At 40.1% G+C, this 20,046-nt stretch overlaps 1 protein-coding gene across 7 annotated transcripts in view; it reads right to left on the reverse strand.

Moving 5' to 3' along the window:
- Positions 1–3,944: 3,944 nt before the first annotated feature.
- The window catches only part of Ubxn7 (UBX domain protein 7), a 63,152-nt gene continuing 47,050 nt past the window's right edge, over positions 3,945–20,046 (reverse strand). Inside the window, exons 9-11 of one of the 7 annotated variants that reach the window (XR_015632754.1) lie at positions 10,373–10,558; positions 9,974–10,053; positions 3,945–7,240 (exon numbers count right to left, since the gene is read on the reverse strand). Coding sequence is in view for 2 of the 7 variants with exons in the window: in NM_001433500.1 (NP_001420429.1) it covers positions 7,079–7,240; positions 9,974–10,053; positions 10,165–10,558 (636 nt within the window). In the remaining 5 variants the exon portion in view is untranslated. 7 annotated transcript variants of the gene reach the window in all.

Genomic DNA, 20,046 nt, shown 5'->3' on the forward strand with positions numbered 1-20,046 from the left:
GTTCCCTGTTAGTTAAGATTCCCAGACGAGACTATGAGTATGAGTAAATATAAAGGATTTTAAGAAAGGGAAAATTTGATTTCAGGTCAGAACTTATTTAAAACAGTTCCCAATTTTTGATGACCAATAAAGGACTCTGACTATCCCAGTTAGATTAAAAAACCTCTTAAGATACCCTGGGGATCTAAACAGGGGTCCTGAGCTATACACCAGCCAGCCCATAGCTGCTTCTTTGGTGAAGACAGTTCATTAGGTAAGACCTATTATTCCAGTTTTGCTTGACTCTTCCCTCTTTCTCATTTGAAAACCTAAGTGACCTTAAAGGCATATAAAAATCTTAGTTGCTAGAAGTACCATTAGACAGTGTAAGTCTACTTATTGTTCACTGCCAAAGAATTAAGTGCAGAAATGTGACTTCCCATACTGTGATAGTTCTTAGGTAAAATACTAGCATTGGTATTCACAGCTCTAATACGTGAGAGCAAATCTTTAAAACAAATTTTTATTTTTACTGATTTTGTGTGTATGGCTGCTCTGCCTGCATGTATATATGTGTGCCACATGCATGTCTAGTGGTATAGAAGTCAAAATCTTCAGAGGTCAGAAGACAGCACCGGATTCCCTGGAGCTGAAGTTAGGGATGGTGGAGGCCCACTGTGTGGGGACTGAGAAGTAAACCAACACAGGCCCTCTGCAAGAACAGCAAGTACTCTTAACTGCTGAGCCATCTCTCCAGCCCCCATGTTTTCTGACTTCTTATAAAACATAAACAACATATAAACCAAACTTCCATATCTCACTATTTTCTTTCAGAGCAACGAAACATGTGTTCTTATAGACACTTATATGTGGCCTCATAATAGCTTTCATTGTAATTCTTCAAAAAGTAATGGTATTTAATTGGGACAGCAAACCATAGAGAATTCAAAACAGGAGAGGCAAAGAGAATTTTGAGTTAAGGTCTTGGTATGCAACTTCAGGTTGACATGGAACTAGCAATCCTCCTGCCTCAGCTTCGTGTGTGTGTGTGTGTGTGTTTATGTCTGGTGGTCTCAGCCTCAGAAGAGTTGCAATGCCTAGAACTGGAGTTATAGACAGTTGTAGGCTGCTGTGTGGTTGCTGGTACTCAAACCTAGGACTTCTGCAAGAACGAGTGCTCTTAACTACTAAGCTAAAAGCTATCTCTCAGCCCCACAAGCAAATTTTTCTAACTTCTTCACTATGCTTAATAAAGTAGGCAAAATTAATCAGGCTAAGCCAGGTCTAGTGGCTTGCTCCTCTAATCCCAGAAGAGCTCAAGGCCAACCTGGGTTGGAGTTCCAAGCCAGTCTGGGCTACTGAGTGTGCTTTAAACTAAGTACTGGTTCAGGAGCTGTGTTGTTAAAAAAACAAAATGTTTATGAAAACGGTGAGATTTAGGGTTGGGGATTTAGCTCAGTGGTAGAGCGCTTGCCTAGCAAGCGCAAGGCCCTGGGTTCGGTCCCCAGCTTCGAAAAAAAAAGAAAAAAAAAAGAAAATGGTGAGATTTAGTTAGGACAATTAAAAATCTTTAACCAAACAAACAAACCAACTACTTTGGAGGTTTATCACAGAGCCAGCCATCCTCTTAGTTGGAAGAATTATCCTTAGGCAAGAAATGAGTTGTAAAAATGAAGTTTGCCTGAAAATACTCTCTTCTATATTAATTTATAAAAACAAGAAATATTATACAAGCTTAGAAATATAATTTTAAAAACATAGCTAAGTGAATTGAAGACCATGACCAATTTTGGAGAAATTAGGAAAAGAATGAAGAAGAGACAGGCATGTGGCTCACTTTAACCCAAGGAGGACCCAGAGGTTCAAGGTCATGTTCAACTAACTACACGGTCACTTACGAGGACAGCCTGATCCAGGACAACCGGAATACATAAAGAAAACTTGTTCCAAGTGGGGAAAAAGAGGAGGAAGAAGAGGAGAGGTTAGCCTGAACTGTGTAAGAACATTTGAAAACAAACTAAAAGACACCCCCCACCCCCCAATGGACAAGAAGGATTAAACTGATGTTCTATTTCAGGGTTTCATCATATCCGATAATCTGGCCATCTGATTATTCATAAAGAGACGTGTGGCGGCACACACCTTTAGTCACAGCACTTGGCAGGCAGATCTCTATGAGTTCAAGGCTAGCTCCCTGGTCCTCAAAGAGAGTCCAGGACAGCAAGGGCTATTACATAAAGAAACCCTGTCTCTAAAAACAAACAAAAAAACTGACCAAAGCTATGCTAATCTCTGTTCTTAACTGTACAAGCCAAATACCTTTACTTCCAAGCTCTCTCATTACCAGAACTGACACAAGGTGAGTCTAAAATCCAAATAACCATCACTGAAGTATTTAAATCTCTGTATTATACCAGAAATCAATATATTAGAATGGTTCTCTTTGGTTATTTTGAGTTCTGAAGAACATACTTTCCCCACTCTAAAATGTGGACTGGGTATTCTAAGTTTCACAGTAAAGAACTGAAACGTTAAGTAAGGCAAACCAGTAACACTGGAATTTGTTCACTGCTCGCTCACAGGACCTTCAGGTGTTCGTTCAGGGAGTGAGTGGGGAGTAACTTGGGTGGCAGAGTGACTGCCTAGAAGCAGCCTATTCATTAAGGCTTACGCTGCTGGAGAAGTGTGAGCCCTCGCAGGGCCGGCTCTTCCTACCCTCATTACTTTTCAAGTTTTAGTTTTACACATGACACTACTCACAATTTTGTACTCTGTAACTTATTGTCAAGTACATAAATGAAAGATCTCTAAAAGGTGAGACAAAAATCCATTCTATGGGACAAGAACTATTTTTAAACATCAACTTGATGGAAATCTTGAAAAGGTCACCTCTGCCCAAAACAAGTATGAACTTCACAACTCACACCATTCAGCTTTGTGATTGCCAGTCCTTAGCTTAAAGCACACAAACACAGCTCCCATACTGGAGACATTATCTGTTCTGCATTCATTACAGTTAAGTCATTGTTAAAAACAAATACTTGGCTGTTTAAAGATCACTAGATCTGTAATTATTGTACTAAGGGATTTCAGTCATCACAATGAGGTCTGTAAAAAGACTGGGCAAAAGATACTTGAATACGGGGAAAAGCCCCAAATGAACTGATTAGCAAGTGCACTTTTCGTACTTTAATCAGTCTGAGGATGACATAAAATAATCAGATGCTTAAAACTTCGGGGTGGACCTAAGGTCTTCAGTAGGGCGACTCCAGGCCCACGTTATACTTCCTCCACGAGCTGACTTCTGTTGGTAGTTGACCCCACCATTCCCCACCCATGTTGAAACTGTAGAGTCTTCTGAGTTGAACTACTAATCTAGTCCAATTCTGTATTTCAAAAACGAAATTCAAGATTGAGGAAGAAAAGCTGCTCCTGACAGTGGTGCACTGACCCCACCAGGCAGGCTCCTCCTCTCAGTGCCAAACACCATGTATTGTACCCAGTAAGGGAAATCTTGCCTTCAGTTTTCAGGAGCCCTCTGACATTTTTCTTAAGTGTTCAAGTGAGATCCTTGCTAATTTAAAGGGTTTTTAGTACTGGAGTTCAAAATCCTTTAGTACCTTTGTCTTGCCTTATTGATAAACTTCATGCTTCAAATCTAGTATTTACAAGAGGGGGAGTCAAAGAATGAGTTACCGTGCTTGCCACTGTCTGTCTGTCTTCTCTGCGAAGACAGCCCTAACTAAACTTACACTACCCTTATCTCCTAAGTTCCTACTGTAATAACAGTTTAATCCTGAAAAAGATAAAATTCACCTTTTGGCTGTTATCCATGTATATAAATGACTCCCTAACTAGATAAAACAGTCAAACCAAATTTTAGCTTTCCAAATATTTCCAACTTTTGATTAAAGAGTAAATAGAGCACTAATACAGTAGATTTGAATACAAGATAGAACATGGTATAAAAACAAAGTGTTGTTTAATAATCTATCATGGATAATCTATCAGAAAAAAATATTCTCTTTAAAATGGCATAATTAAGATTTCTATAGGGTAGTGCAAGTCCCATAATCTTGACCCCAACTATGTCTTCCATCTTCAAAGAAACAAAGATCTTTAGTTTATAAATCCAAATAATATTAAGATGGCCTTAGAGTAATGATAATAAGGTGACCTTTAGAGTAAATGGACCCCAATTGACATAGGACGACACAGCACACAAGGTAAAGAACAGACTCGGGCTCTAATTCTAATTGGGCCCTTACTAGTAACAATGTATTGAACAAGCTGTATGAATTCCAGTTTTCTTCCACACTTACAGATGAGTAGAAGGCAAACAGACTGTGTAGGGACTGCATGAAGACTGAAGGAGGCAATGCACACAGAGTACACACCACATAAGCTAGCTGCTCCCTTCCCCTGGCACTGTTCTAGTCAAGTCCACACAGCACCCCTTTCACGTTTCCTACAAATTTCCATTCCCTCTATATGTCACTCAAGTCTATCTTGTCCCTTTCCTCCTTTCTTAAAAACAACGTTTGAGCTATTTCTACTACATACAGGGAATCACTATACCTTACTAACCACACAGACCTTATCTGACTGTCCCTTGAAAGAAAAATAACTTGCAGAACTAAGGCAAACTCCTTATGCAGATTAAATTCTTAAGAAAGGCAACATCCCCACTTATTTCTCTCATGTATAATCCATAACCCTTCCACCCATGGCCAACCCTGATAATCATACTCCTTGTCAACCTTAAATGAACGTCCTCTATAGCTGAACATCTTGACTATATAACGCCCTGTTCTCTTAGCTCACATATATACTTGGTCATCTTACTTTGGTTTCTCATCAATGGATTTGCCATTGCTAAGCATATAAAAAAAGAACTGTATACACCCTCTCACTTCTGAACATCCTGCCTCAGGTTCTCAAGATAGGTTTTGCTGTATAAAGAGAACCTAACCCACAAGGACAAGAAGGTGCAGCAGAGTCTTCTAAGGGGAAATTCTTGACTTCACGTTTCTGACTGACTTGGGCGTTAGCTGGGCCTACACCAGCAGAGGAGACAGTGCCAGTGTAGCGTAGCCGGGTACTCTCTCACTCTTTACCCTGTGGCTCCCGAAGCATCAGACTGCTGACCTTGACTAGTTTTATTTTTAAGCCTCTGAGAGTCTATTCCTCAGACAGCCAGTTTTTATTCAAGTTGAGAGATACAACTGAGGAATTAACATGCTTGCTAAATAAATCCAAACTGCTGGTTGAGCCTTAGCACTATGAAAACACCAAAGTGGTGTTATTCAGTCACCAATCCAAAGAGAGAACTTTGACTCAAGGTATAAATGAAATTGTAATTATATAAATATATTTATAAATATTTATACAATTATATACTTATACATAAGCACTTACACAGACTTAGAAAAAAAGTAAGAACATTAATTCAAAAGGACTCACTGAAAAATAACAGAATTTTCCATGATTTCCTTTGGAGATACATAACCCATTCTTTAGGGAGGTCCCTCAAAATCCAACCATTAATAACCACATTCTATAATTGCATACTAGCAACACACCACATCTTTTAGCTTATCTTTTTAATCCCTAGTTGCCAAGAGAGAGGTGTGCAGGTACACAGGAATCTAAAGATTCCTGAGTAATCACAATTTGGATTGTGTACAGGTTCAAGAATCCTCCGGATCTTCAACTGATGAGACAGGTCATTCTACAGACATGGTTCTGATTTTCCCACCAAATCACTCTGCCCGCCCTGCTAGAGAACTCTACTTAAAGCTCAAGGAAAGAACCGAGCATGGAGTGAAGCTGAGGAATAGTACTACGTAGGCTCAGGTGGCCTCTTCTAAGTAACACTGAAAAGCTTTCACCAAATACAATTTGAATGTGACTTCTGTTGGCAGAAAAAAAAAACTCACATCTGACGATTACCAGTAATCTCTCTCTTACTAACTGCTGTCGTATGGACCAAGTTTGAAGGTCTTCCTCTCAGAGACTGAGTTTTGATATTTTCTAAAATAAAACAGCATGAGGAATTAAAGCCAATTAGTTATTAAACATTTTAGATATTATTCCAATTGGGGGTAAAAACAAATCACTATTTCTAACCAAAAGAACATCGTTAGCAACTCTCAGCTGCAGGCTTTTGTCCCCACCTCCCACCCCACTGAACGCTGGGACACACCCAAGTATGCCTTAAGCACATAGGACGATCAATAACCACAGTGGTTACAATTACAAAGCCATCGTACTACATGATTATTGAACACCTGCCTTCCTACAGAATACGTCAGACAATGGAGCAAAGGAACTAATTTGCTGTGCAGGCAAAACCAGCAAGCACCTTCCTAGTCCAGACACAAGATGCTTACTAAAGTTTCATCCTAGGAGTGAAAAGAGGAAGATAAGTGATAGAGTATTAATAAAGGAAAGTGTTGCAGGCTAGGACATTGAAAACCACCCTGTGCTACACACAATACACTGAGCACTGATTCTGCCAAAACACACATCATGGAAACAGCTTGTAACTAGAAGATGGGAAACCTTCAGAGAAATTTTAAGTATGATGACCAACAGTATAAAGGATGCTTTTCCCACATGAACAAAAGCCTGGGTATTTCATCATGACATCTTCCTACATGATGAACAAACTTCATGTTAAAAGAATTTCCTTTTCCTACCAAAAATGGGGGCCGTTTTAATTCTGATTCTAGCCATTCTTTGTCAACAGAGTCTAGAAGTAATAACACTAGGTCCCCAAAAGGTGTCATGCAAGAGACCACTGATTAGAGCCACATTTGGTGCTGCCAGCACTAGGAGAGATGCTATCCTTATTCTTACACTTCCATTTGGTCACCACATTTGGTAAGAAAGAACAAAGTGAGAAAGGAAGAAAGAAGACAGAGATAAGGGAAGGAGAATGATTTACAAGTGACAGAAAGAGATAGAGAAAAGGCAGGTGACTTGCTTGCCCAGCTTTGGCTCTATAGTCCTATGAGCCAAAATGCATACTTAAGTGACATGGTATCTCACAGGAAGAGAGAAAAGGGGGTAAGCTGAGAGAGGTCAGGCCATGGTGTTAATTTCTTTCCTGTACAAAGACAGTCTCTTGAGGACAGAGGCCAGCCTCTTGTAAGGTAATGTCATAGTCCAGATGAGAGAGCTTCCTCCGAGGGAAGTTGGTGAGAAGTTCAAAACGTTCATTTGGATATCCTTTAGACTGGACATGCTTCACCAGAGCCTACAAAAAACCAGAGTAAGACAAAACCATTAGCTGGAAATAAATACCATGATGACTAATTTACAAGAGTACTCTAATTCAAATAATCAAAGCCAACAGAAGGTCAACATAACCCTTTGGATAGTAAGATAAACCTATATCCAGTAATTTAGGATTACTATGTGATCAATACTGAAAAAGTCATTGTTAACCCCTCCATACATAAATCCAGGCAATATTTATAAAATATAGCACCCAGTTTTTTTCCCTCATCAGAGAGTATGTCCTTTCATTCTGTCAACTATGACCACACAACTGTCTGTTACAATTTCTTCAGAACTTTCCTCTCCACAAATACTTTCTTGTCAGATAATCAGTCATCTGATGTCTACCTGCCATCTACCTACCTACCTATTCTCTAGTTTTCTACTCAGTTTTCCAACTAAACTTCTCAAAAGAATGGTCTACTCAGTAGTAACCCTTGTCCCTAGAAAATATACACCACGATCACTGGACTTGTCTAATAATAGTACAGACCTCTATATAAACAACTAGAAATAAAATGCCATATTGTAATAAAATGTCAGCATTACTTCTCTTAAGCTTCGGGAACATCACTATAATAAAAGTTACTAAACAGCTTGCAAAAATACATACACTCACACTGACTTATTAATTTTATGTATGTTAGTATATTGTTCACTTCAGACACACCAGAAGAGGGCATTGGATCCCATTATAGATGGCTGTGAGCCACCATGTGGTTGCTGGGATTTGAACTGAGGACCTCTGGAAGAGCAGTTGGTGCTCTTAACCGCTGAGCCATCTCTAGCCCTGAAAGTGTATTTTTTCCTAAATATATAAGTTTTAAAAGCTTCTTGACCAGAAACCTGGAAGTAACTATAACATTCATTTGATAAACTAAGATGGCTACTGACTCTCAGGTATACAGCCTAGTTATAATGGGAGTGGTTCACATCCTAGGTGATGGAATGTGATGGTAGGATTTTTCATTGTACTATTCAGAACAGTATGTAACTTAAAACTTATGAATGGATTCTGGAATATTCCACTTAACATTTCTATACCAAAGTCTGGTAGCAAAACAAGAAGACTGAGAAGGGCACTGTGGTGGTTTGAACATGCTCGGCCCAGGAGTGGACTATTTGGAGGTGTGTCCCTGTTGGAGGAAGTATGTCACTGTGGACATGGGCTTTAAGCCTTATCCTCATTGCCTGGAAGCCAGTCTTCTAGTGGCCTTCAGATGAAGATGTAGAACTCTCAGCTCCTCCTGCACCATGCCTGCCTGGATGCTGCCATGCTCCTGCCTTGATGATAATGGACTGAACCTCTGAACCTGTAAGCCAGCCCCAAGTTGTCCTTATAAGCGTTGCCTTGGTCATGGTGTCTGTTCACAGCAGTAAACCCTGACTAAGACAGGCACTTAGTAGATTTGCTCTTTCTCTTGCCTTTGTCCCATTTCAAACAGTGGTCTTTGGTGTTGGGCACTAGCCAGAAACTACTACTTGTCAGTCTTCAACAATTAGCCTAAGTATCTTCAGCTGTATGGTTTCAATTTAAATGGCCTCTCCCCCTACGGCTCACATTATGAGCTTTTAGGGGCTAGGCCCGGCTGGCAGAAGTAGGTCACCACAGGCAAGACTCTAAAGGGCCTATCCACCCTTCTAGCTCTGTTCCTGGCTCAAAGCCACACAAACGAGTCTCTAGTACCCAGTCAAGACAGAGGACTTCTGCCACCCTCTCACACAGCCACACCTATCCTGCTCTGGAGGGCTGAAATCTTTTTGAAACCATGAACCAAAAGAAACCTTTCTTCCCTTAAGTTGTTTCTAGCAGGTATTTTGTTGTAGAAATGAGGAGAGGGACTAATCCCAGGCACAATAACAAGCCAGGTACTTGACCAAAGAGGGGCTAGGAATGAGGACCATCCAAAGGTTAAGCTATGTTAGTCATAGAAACCCTGTCTTGAAAACAACACACGCACGCACGCACACACGCGGAAAAAAAGTTTGAAAACAAATAAACCAAAAAATGACAGTGGACCTTCAGAAGTAAGTATGTTTCCACACAAACACAAAACTGAAAAGCCTTGGCTGGCCTGTAGCTTGCCTAAAATAATGAGAAGGAAAGAAAATAATTAAAAAAGACAGGCATGACAACTCATGATTGTAACTGCAGCACTTAGCAGGCTAAGCAGAAAGATTGCTTTAGGTTCAGGCTGCCCAGACTAGGAAGTGAGACCTCACCTCAAAACCTCCACACTCTTAATCACAGAATTAAGCAGGCTGAGGTAGGCAGCAAATCGCTGTGAATTACAGGCTAGCTAGGGCTACATAGTAACATCCTGCTTCAAAACCAAAACAAACAAACAAACAAGCAAAAAACAATGAACAGGGGTTGGGGATTTAGCTCAGTGGTAGAGCGCTTGCCAAGCGCAAGGCCCTGGGTTCCGTCCCCAGCTCCGAAAAAAAGAAAAAGAAAAAAAGAAAAAATGAACAAACCAAAACAACAAAACCCAAAAAACTAAGACCCTTGTCAGATGAGTTTCCAGTTAGGTATCAGATAGACTCTCGAGTCAAGAATCTGACTTACTTAAGTTTCCTCCTTTCTCTGAGGTAAGGTATAGTATTGTAGGGGTTTACCTAGCATGCATTAGCTTATGGGTTTGACCCCTACCAGCATAAACAATTAGTTTCGTTGCTTTAAACAAATGTTTCAGTGGGGTAAACTCACCAGTAATTTAGCTTGCTCTGGAAGAGTAATCTGTTCCCTTTTTCCATCTGGGTACCGCAGCATCAGCTGTGCTTTTGGTCCTAAGGAAGAGTTATATACATACATAGGTGTTTAATATGGGAGATTAGCTAAAGCAAGTCATTCAGTACATTCGAGTTTAGTAGGTAAAGCAGGTCTATACCATAACCCACCATTTACATCTATCCCCTCCACTATTCCATCTGACTTTTCAGGTGACATCTCCAAGACCTCAGAATCCATGGCTGGCAATCCTTGATGGTTTGTGGCTGTGCCAGGCTCAGTTCTGGCTGGGGGCTCTGTCAGTGGCCTTCTGTTCTCCTCTTTTCTATGCCCCAAATCTTTATGAGGAGACTTTCTGGACTTAGCAAGATTCTCTACCTCCTCTTCTTCATCAGAGCCACAAACCGATATGAATTCCTCACTGCCAGAAAAAAGTTCCGATTCAGACTCTTCATCTGAGCGGCTATCCTGTTTTGCCTGTGCTGAGTCGAAATGTGTCTCTTGCAAGGAGGCTCTGATGGCAGCTTCCAGTTGGCTGTCTTCACTGGCATCTATGAGGCTCTCCTGTGAGGTGCAGTCAAAACAAAGGTTGAAAGAATAGTTAGACCAAAAAACAAACAAACAAACCCACCCAAACGGGGTCTAACAAACCAGTCAACTTGCCATTATGATTTTCTGCCAAAGTGGAATCTGTCTCTTATACCATGTGAAGGCAAGAACTCAGTATCAGAAAGACAAATTGGAACGAATATTTTAAAAGCAAAAATAAAAGACTATCATTAAGCTGGATACGGTGTAACATCATGCCAGCATTCATGAAGCAGAGGTGTGAGATTGCTTGAAGTCCTAGGCTAGCCTGTGAGACACAGTGAGACCATGTCTAAAACAAAAACAACACAAAGATCTCATAGAACTTAGCACACTGGTATTTTAAGCCCAGAATTTTTGGCATCAAATGAACAAAGCCAAGAAAAGAGTTCATTATTTTTTGCTTTAAAAAAAAAGTTAAGGGTTGGGGATTTAGCTCAGTGGTAGAGCGCTTGCCTAGCAAGCGCAAAGCCCTGGGTTCGGTCCCCAGCTCCGAAAAAAAGAAAAAAGAAAAAAGAAAAAGTGTAATAGCCTCGTCTAAAAAGCAAATAAATAAGTAAATAGAAATAAAGGTTGAAAAAATAGTTCAATAAAAGTTAAATAAAGGGGAGAAGCCATGGCAGGTGATGTTAAGATTCTGCTCTGTGTATTTACAGGTTGTTATCAATGTTCTTAAGGGATGGATGGTACCGGGCTTTGTATTTTTAAGTGGGCAATTATATCTTATCAAATGGGTCAAAGATTATTGTGTTGTTTGTTCTTTTTTTTTTTTTTTTTCCTTTTTTCTTTTTTTCTGAACTGGGGACTGAACCCAGGGCCTTGTGCTTGCTAGGCAAGTGCTCTACCACTGAGCTAGATCCCCAACCCCGTTGTGTGTTCTTTTATGTGAGGGTTTGAGTGTAGGAAAGTGTGTGGCTGGAATGTGTTTCAGCCAAGATATCTAGCAGATATCTTGGGGCACCGCGGTGCGGACCTAGCGGGGTAAAAGACAGCTTTACTTTTTTATTTTTATATTTTTACAACAGATGGCAAGCCAAGGTGATGGGCAAGAATCCACTAATAATCCTGAGAGTTGAGAGAAAGTTTTTATTTTCTAAGTAAGAGGAGGCTGGCGAGCTGGAGAGATGGCTCAGCGGTTAAGAGCACCGACTGCTCTTCCAGAGGTCCTGAGTTCAATTCCCAGCAACCACATGGTGGCTCACAACCATCTGTAAAGAGATCTGATGCCCTCTTCTGGTGTGTCTGAAGACAGCTACAGTGTACTTATATATAAGAAATGAATAAATCTCTAAAAAAAAAAAAAAAAAAAAAAAAGAGGAGGCAGGTGCCATATTAAGTCATGTGGTATCTTAAATGCAGGAATTCAAACAAAGAAATGGGGAAGCCACCTGGGCTGGCAGGCTGTAGGTCCCCTGCTGTGTGAGAAGTATTGACAGATCAGAGAGTTAGAGATTAAAAGCTGCTTTTTAAAGAAAGTTGTTTAGAAAGTCTTTCAGGATACTCATATTCTTTTTAACGTGGGCTCCACAGGAATTTTGGGTTGAAATCCTAGTTAGACAAGCTATTTCTTAATTACAGGTATTATTAAAAAGTGATTGAGTTTGTTTTTAGAAAGAAGAGAGTAAAGAGATTACCTGAATCAGGTGGGGATTTTCATCCACGGTTCAGAACTTAGGGAAAAATTGGTCACTAACTCCAAGTAGAGAGTTGTGATGAATGTCTGTAACACCAGGGAGAGTGAATGCAGGCATATATTGTAGAAGTTATTAAGGTTAAAGAAAAATCTGTGGCTCCGGGTAGAGAGTTTGACAGATGGATATATTTTGGGCTAAAGTCCTGAGTTTTAAGTTGTTTGTTGGTTTTAGAATTGATAGAAGGTGTTTAAGTTTGTTTTAAGGAGAGTACAGAGATTACCCGAATCACGTGGTGGAATCATCTGGGGATTTTCATCTATGGTTCAGAACTTAGATAGGGAAAAATTGGTCACTAACTCCAAGTAGAGAGTTGTGATAAACGTCTGTAACACCAGGGACAGTGAATGCAGGCATATATTATAGAAGTTATTAAGGTTAAATAAAAATCTGTGGCTCCGGGTAGAGAGTTTGACAGATTTGAGATATTTTGGGCTAAAGTTCTGGTTTGATATGTTGCTTATTGATATTGGAATTGATGGAAAGTATTTGGTTTGTCTTATGAATTACCCTGCTAAAGGCCATATGGCTCGTTGATGCCGGCTAGCGAGGGTTTGTGGTTACTCTTGATATTTATAACAACAGGAAGCTCGAAGTCTCTTAACATGGGCTCCACAAAAATTCTGGGTTCATTTCCTGATATTATAGAGTACAAAAGCCTATCAGGCTCATTGTTTAGCTTACTTCCTTTTTTAAAAATTGTTTAATCTTCATAATGGGTGTGACTTTGAGTTTTATGGTTATATTATTACTCTGGGAGAGAGTGCAAGATACAAGCTTTTCTGGTTTCAGAGAAAGGAACAGTATTTTGGGATAAAGATTTTGTCTTTGTGTTTTTAAAGTGTGATTAGGCTCTGGAAACATCACAGAGTCATACTGATCAGATTTGATAGAGGTAGACCGCCTGAAAATTAGATTCAGGAGAATCAAACAAAAAGATATCTCGATTCTAAACTTTTGTCTTGAGAGTTGGATTTTACAGAGTATGCCTACTTGGATTCCTGGTCTCAAGGACTTTCTTTCTTTCTTTCTTTCTTTTTTCTTTGTCTTATTTTTGGAGCTGGGGACCGAACCCAGGGCTAACCCAGGACCGAACCACTGAGCTAAATCCCCAACCCCCTCAAGGACTTACAGCTGGGACCAGTCAGGACACATCAGCTACAGCATTTGTTTCATTCTTCCTACACCCTACCCTTAAGGATATCTCAACACCCATGTACAGCTTGAAGAAGTTATGGAGGAGTCATCGCCCCAATTCCCTGGACTTTGGGGGGCTGAAAGTGGTTATTCTAAAGTTGTTTTTATGAGGTACTTAAAATTGGTTGTAATTTAACAGGGAGGATTTAGGTAGATTGAGTTATACAGTCATAATCTTATTTGTTAACTAAGCTAAAACCATATCTTTGTTTTGATATAGAATTTATTTGTTAAAAGAGATTAAAAGTACAAGGTTTAGAGCCAGTCCTTCTATTGATGTCATTACAAACTTCTGAGTTGATTACACATGTGAGTTAAGGGCCAAATAGCAAACATATTGCTGACTTTGTGAGAGAACTTTCAAGATATTATTAAGATATAAAGACAACAGTTCAGATTGTCTTATATAGGTAGTTTTCAAAAACGTCAGAAACCCACAAAATTTGAGATTTAAAATTATTTATCTTTTGTTGAGCTCCTAACAGTTCCCCTTTGGTGGATTTAATGAAGAATTTGAACATCTCTACCTCCAGGTGAGGCAATACTTTGTGGCTAGGCAGCCGCTGGACAAAACTGCCTGTTTCATCTGCAGATTAATACTGTCCAGAAAAGGACACATTATGCAGAATAGTTGACTGATAAACTCTGCCAAGACAGGGTGATCAGCCCTTCAAAATCTGCATTTCAAGAGTCTGTCAGTTGATTTTGGGCCAGAAGGCTGAAGACTTGCGCTCACATGTTGCTAACAGGGGACTGTGCTAGTGGAGATTTGTCTTTAAAACCTCTCAGTTCTGGAAGCTGTGTTAGGCTTCCTATGTGTATAGAGATTTGGTCATTCCCAGATTTCTGACGGAGTTGAAGACTGATTATAGTCTCATAGCTTATCAGGCTGTATAACTCTGAATATACATATTTTATTGGATAGTTATCAGATAGTATACAAGCTAGCCAAGATATAATATAGATTTTAAGCCTTTCTTAAGCTGGAATGAAGAACTAAATGTTCTATCTAACTCATATAGTGATGGACTGGGTGTTGAGTATATCATATGCTTTATAAATTGTAGAATGGTAATAATTGTACTCAATTTATATATAAGTGAAATGGCTTTTTACCTGGACAAAAGGGGGGGAAATGTTGTGGTTTGCCCTGAAGTTATCTGTATTTTGATGCTAATTCCACTGCCCCAAGGACAGCAGCCTAGTCATGTACTCAGAACTCAGGTGACTTCACCAGAACCACCTCCCCATTGAATTTGTAAAGTACAGGTGAGGGGCAGGTACAGGATAGAAGGAGGCCTATCATTGAAGAAGGAAGGATGGGCGGAAGAGAAGTTTGAAGGAAGAGGAGGAGACTAGGACAGAGCGGGAGAGAAAGGAGACTGGAGAGAGGGGAGAAGCCATGGCAGGTGATGTTAACAGGTTGTTATCAATGTTCTTAGGGATGGATGGTACCGGGCTTTGTATGTTTAAGTGGGCAATTATATCTTACCAATTGGGTCAAAATAAAAAAAAAAAAAGTTAAATAAAGCCAAACTACAATTCTTTAAAATGATTAAATATCAGAAAAACAGGTCTCCCTTGCTTTTCACTAAATGCAATGATTCTTAACATTCAAAACAAGAAGATAGTGGGTGGGGAAGGAAAAAAAAACACACACAAGAAAATAACATTACCAAAATATGGCATGATGATGCATGCTATATCCCAGGATTTAACACTTTGGGAGAGGCTGAGGGAGGAAGCTTTTAAGTTTGAATCCTAGCATGCACTATACAGTAAGATCTTGTCTCAAAAAAGAAAAGAAATACATTTGGATGATGTATAGGAGTGAACGAACTAAATTCCCAAAAGCTTAATAATTATAATAAAAACTTCATAATGATGAGAAGTGCAAATTCTTTAAATTTGGTGGGTTTAAGGTGGTTCAGTCAGTGTGTACACATGTAAATCAAAGGACACCAATCAGGAGTCCACTCTTTCCTCTCTACTGGTTGTAGAGAGATTAGACTCAGGTCATCCTGTTTGGTAGGAAGTGTTTTTACCCACAGAGCCATCTTCTTCTTCTTCTTTTTTTTTTTTTAAAAGATCAATTTATTTATTTTATGTATATGAGTACGCTGTCTTCAGACACGCCAGAAGAGGATTGCATTACAGATGGTTGTGAGCCACGATGTGGTTGCTGGGAATTGAACTTAGGACCTCTGGAAGAACAACTGGTGCTCTTAACTTCTGAACCATCTCTCCAGCCCCCACCATTGAGCGATCTTAACAGCCAGAGAAATGCAAATTTCTGTATTTTCTTGGTCAAGTTTTGAATATCACAGATTTCGTTTTTAAAAATCACAAACTAGGGACCATCTGAATGGAACTTCTTTATTTAGCATTGGTATTCAGGAAACTGTCACACGATCCTAACAGACACCATTCTCAGAGAAGCAAGAATAGTTCACTGAACACACCATCATACTGGACATCCAGTTCCACAAGAAGGAAAATCCTAACTGTGGCACTAGTCTGCTCTTGGGGCAGGCTTTTTATAGGAACAACCAGGTTCAAAAGTGTAAAGGACAAGGAGGTGAGCTCTTGGCTTACTAGGCAAAATATCACCAGCTAAGCTTTAAGCTGATTGGTCCTGAATAAGGTAAGCAGGGTGGTGGCTGGGTGGTGAACAGGGGAATTTCAGATCATTGAGATAACAAAGCATGAGTATTATAACCATAACTTTTGGCTTATTTGTAACATTCTTCAGAGTCAGTCACGAAAACCATAGTGAGCTCATATGTAGGTACAGGAAGGGCTGCCCAGTGGTCAGCTCTGATTCAAGATATTTTAGGCATAGCAGTTCATGTTGACCTTTGATTTGATGGGTCCTACATAAAGCTCTGTAGAATTTAAGATTAGCAAATGTCATACAGAACATTCAGAACATACAGAATAAAACAGGGTGTGTGGTCAGCACGTCTTAAGCCAAGTCACTTCTCTGTGTCAATGACTGGCAGACATGTTACAGCAATGATATGAAAGAGCTGGCAGGCATGGAACAAGATGGCTACACTTCTTCTGGGAGGAGAAGGGTCAGACTATAACATCTGTGTATTATACAATGTGCACGCCTGGTACCAGAGTCTAGAAGAAGGCATTGAATCCCCTGGGAAGTGGGCTGTAGGTGGTTGTGAGCTGTCTGATGTGGGTGCAGGGAACCAAATTAGGGTTTTCTAGAAGAGAAGCAAGTGTTCATATGGACTGAGCCATCTCTCCAGCCCTGTATTATTGTCTTCTTTTCTTACAGAGTCTTATATAGCCCAGATTGACCCAAAACTCACTATGTAGTTCCAGATGGTCTTGAACTCTCTCTGTCTTCTTCCTACTGCCCCATAATTAATTTTTAAAAAAGTATCTTGGTGTGGTGGCACACACTGTTAATTCCAGCACGTGAAAGGAAGAGATAGGTGGATATCTGCGAGTTTAAGGCCAGCCTAATCTACAAAGTGAGTTATAGGACAGCTAAAGCTATGTAACAGAGACCTGTCTTTAAAAAACAAATAATAATAATAAACGTAAGTCTAATTTATCACATACATCAAGTAGGTAGATTTATTTATGGGACATGCGATGGCTTACATGACTAGATTTGCCGTAACACTGTATAACAGACAGCACCAGGTTAACGTTGTGGATTTGGTCTAATGCTACTTATGTGCTGACTCCTCCACATGGGAACAGTCCTACACCTGGTTTAGATATAAAAATGTCTCTAGCCAAAACTTCAGCTAAAATTAGACAATAAATCTTGTTGCTTATGGAATCCTTAAGATTCATCATGCTGGGGCTGGTGAGATGGCTCAGTGGTTAAGAGCATTGACTGCTTTTCCAGAGGCCCTAAGTTCAATTCCCAGCAACCACATGATGGCTCACAACCATCTGTAACGGGATCTGATGCCTTCTTCTGGTGTGTCTGAAGACAGCAACATTGTACTCACATACATGGAATAAAGAAATAAGATTCACCATGTTGCCTGGCATCAGTGGGAGGAGAGGCCCTTGGTCCTGTGACAGTTTGGTGCTCCAGAGTAGGGGAATGCCAGGGCGTTGGGGTAGGAGTGCACACTCGTGGAGGCAGGCGGATGGGGAGTTTTCAGAAGGGAAACTGGGAAGGGGGACAATATTTTAAATGTAAATAAACAAAATAACCAATAAAAAATTAAAAAGAAAAAGATTCATCATGCTATCCTTCACATGGCACTTATGAAGATTCATTACAATTGGCTATTGATCAAATCAACTCATACAAAGACAGTTCTCTTTCATCTGCTCAAACAAAGAGCAAACAAACTCATCCTTAAGTGATCTGTGCACTTGCACAATCCATATAATCATCTGTACAGAACTGAACTTAGGCTGTAAGAGTCATATACTGCGGCATGTGCAGCTCTGACAAGTTCATCATGGGAACGATGAAATGACCTGCTGCTCCAGCTCCCTGCCTCCCGAAGCTGTTTCCAGAGACTTGCTCCTAGAAGAGCTTTAGGAATAGCGGGTGATTCCCAAAGACCTTGGTTAACCCAGCAATTCAGACAGATCCAATCAAAACTTCAGTCAAGTCCTGAGCCTTCTAAGCATGAGACTGGATAACAGATGCTAAAGCTAGCTTTCTTACGTCTAACCAATTGTCCTACCCCAATCCCCCTTCAAAAGATTTTATTTGGGGCTGGGGATTTAGCTCAGTGGTAGAGCGCTTATCTAGGAAGCGCAAGGCCCTGGGTTCGGTCCCCAGCTCCGCAAAAAAGAACCAAAAAAAAAAAAAAAAAAAAAAAAGATTTTATTTATGTTTATGTGTATATATGAACTGTGTATATATGTATGTGTGTGTGTGTGTGTGTGTGTGTATGTATGCGTGTATGTATATACATACATCTCCATCGCCCATGTCAGCAGGACAGTCAGTAGCTTAGCTCTGCCAAGACAGCATACGCTGGTCCTTCACAGTTCCTGCTTCACTTACGGTCTGTCAATTCGGGGCCAGAAGGCTGAAGACAGAAGCTACAAGGCATATGAGGAATGGGGGACTGTCCAGGCAGTCAGCTGTCTCTGGAAACTGTTTCAGTTTTGGAAGGATGTTTTCGTGCTTCCTCTATATTCAGGGAATATTTCTCTGACACGGTTGAAGACTAATGATAGTCTCATAATCAAACTTAAGTTGTTTAGCATTAAGAAAGATGATATAGATTTGAAAGGATGGTTTTCAGATGGTAATGCAAGTTAAAGTCAAAACATAATTCAGATAAAGAATTGTAAACTCATTAAGTTAGGATAGATGTTAGAGTAATATTCCTAAGTTGACAAAATTCATAGACTGGACATTATTAGCATATATCATACCTTATAGTTTACATAACTGTTGTTACTATGTTCAATATATGAGAAAAGGCCTTTTTAATGGACAAAAAGGGGGAAATGTTGTGAATTTGGCATAACGCTATTTATGTTAATTTGGTCCCCAAAATCGCAAAGGAATCCACACAATTGCACATAAGACACTGAGGAACCCTGTCCCCAGTTGATTTTGATTGGTAAATAGAGTTGCCAGTGACCAGTGGCAGGGAGACAGAGCCAGGACTTTAGGATCCCTGGGCTAAAGACTGAGGAAGCAGCAGGAGGGGAGAGAGTCGCCATGCCAGGAAAGGAGTAAGACCAGGCCTAAGAAGTGCAGAAGAGAGAGCATTGCTAGCATGTTAAAGAGTCTGGGATCATGGTCCAGGAGGGTTGCAGGTCTGACTCTGGGGCAGCCAAGATCGAATGTAGGCTTTAGTAAAGATGAGTTAGAAATATTGGAAGGGAGAGTGTGTTAGCCACATGGAAGTTACGAAGTGGCCCAACCATTGAGCTGTTTAAGGCATATTAAAATGTAAGCGTTAGTTGTCTACAGAAACAAGTTACTATCCAATACTCACTCTCTTCTCTGTTTTTGTTTTTGTTTTTTTTTTTTTTAATGTGTGAGTATAGTGTTGCTGTCTCAGACACACCAGAAGAGGGCATCAGATTCCATTACAGATGGTTGTAAGTCACCATGCAGTTACTGGGAATTGAACTCAGGACCTCTGAAAGAGCAGGCAGTGCTCTTAACCACTGAGCAATCTTTCCAGTTTCTTTCTAGTCCATCTAGGGCTAGAGAGTTGGTTCAGATTAATAGAACCTGCTACTTTTTTAAAATTTTACTTTTATCATTTTAATAATCTGTATGTGTTTCTGTCTGTGGATATGCACACATAAGTGCAAGTGTCCACAGATACCAGAGATGTCAAGATTCCCCTGGAGCTGGTTATAAGCTACCTGTGGGTGCTTAGAGCTGAACTCAGTTCCTAGGACTCATGTAGCAGCTCATGACTATCCATAACTCCAGTAGCAGAGGATCTAACACTTTCTTATGGTCTTTGAAGGCAGTGTACACATGTAGTACACATACAAACAAAACACTCACACACACACACACACATACACACACACACACACACACACTCAAACAAAACACACACACACTCATAAACACACATACTCATACAAACACACACACAC

The sequence above is a fragment of the Rattus norvegicus genome, chromosome 11, assembly GCF_021556685.1.
Source record: "Rattus norvegicus strain SHRSP/BbbUtx chromosome 11, alternate assembly SHRSP_T2T, whole genome shotgun sequence".
Lineage (NCBI taxonomy): Eukaryota > Metazoa > Chordata > Mammalia > Rodentia > Muridae > Rattus > Rattus norvegicus.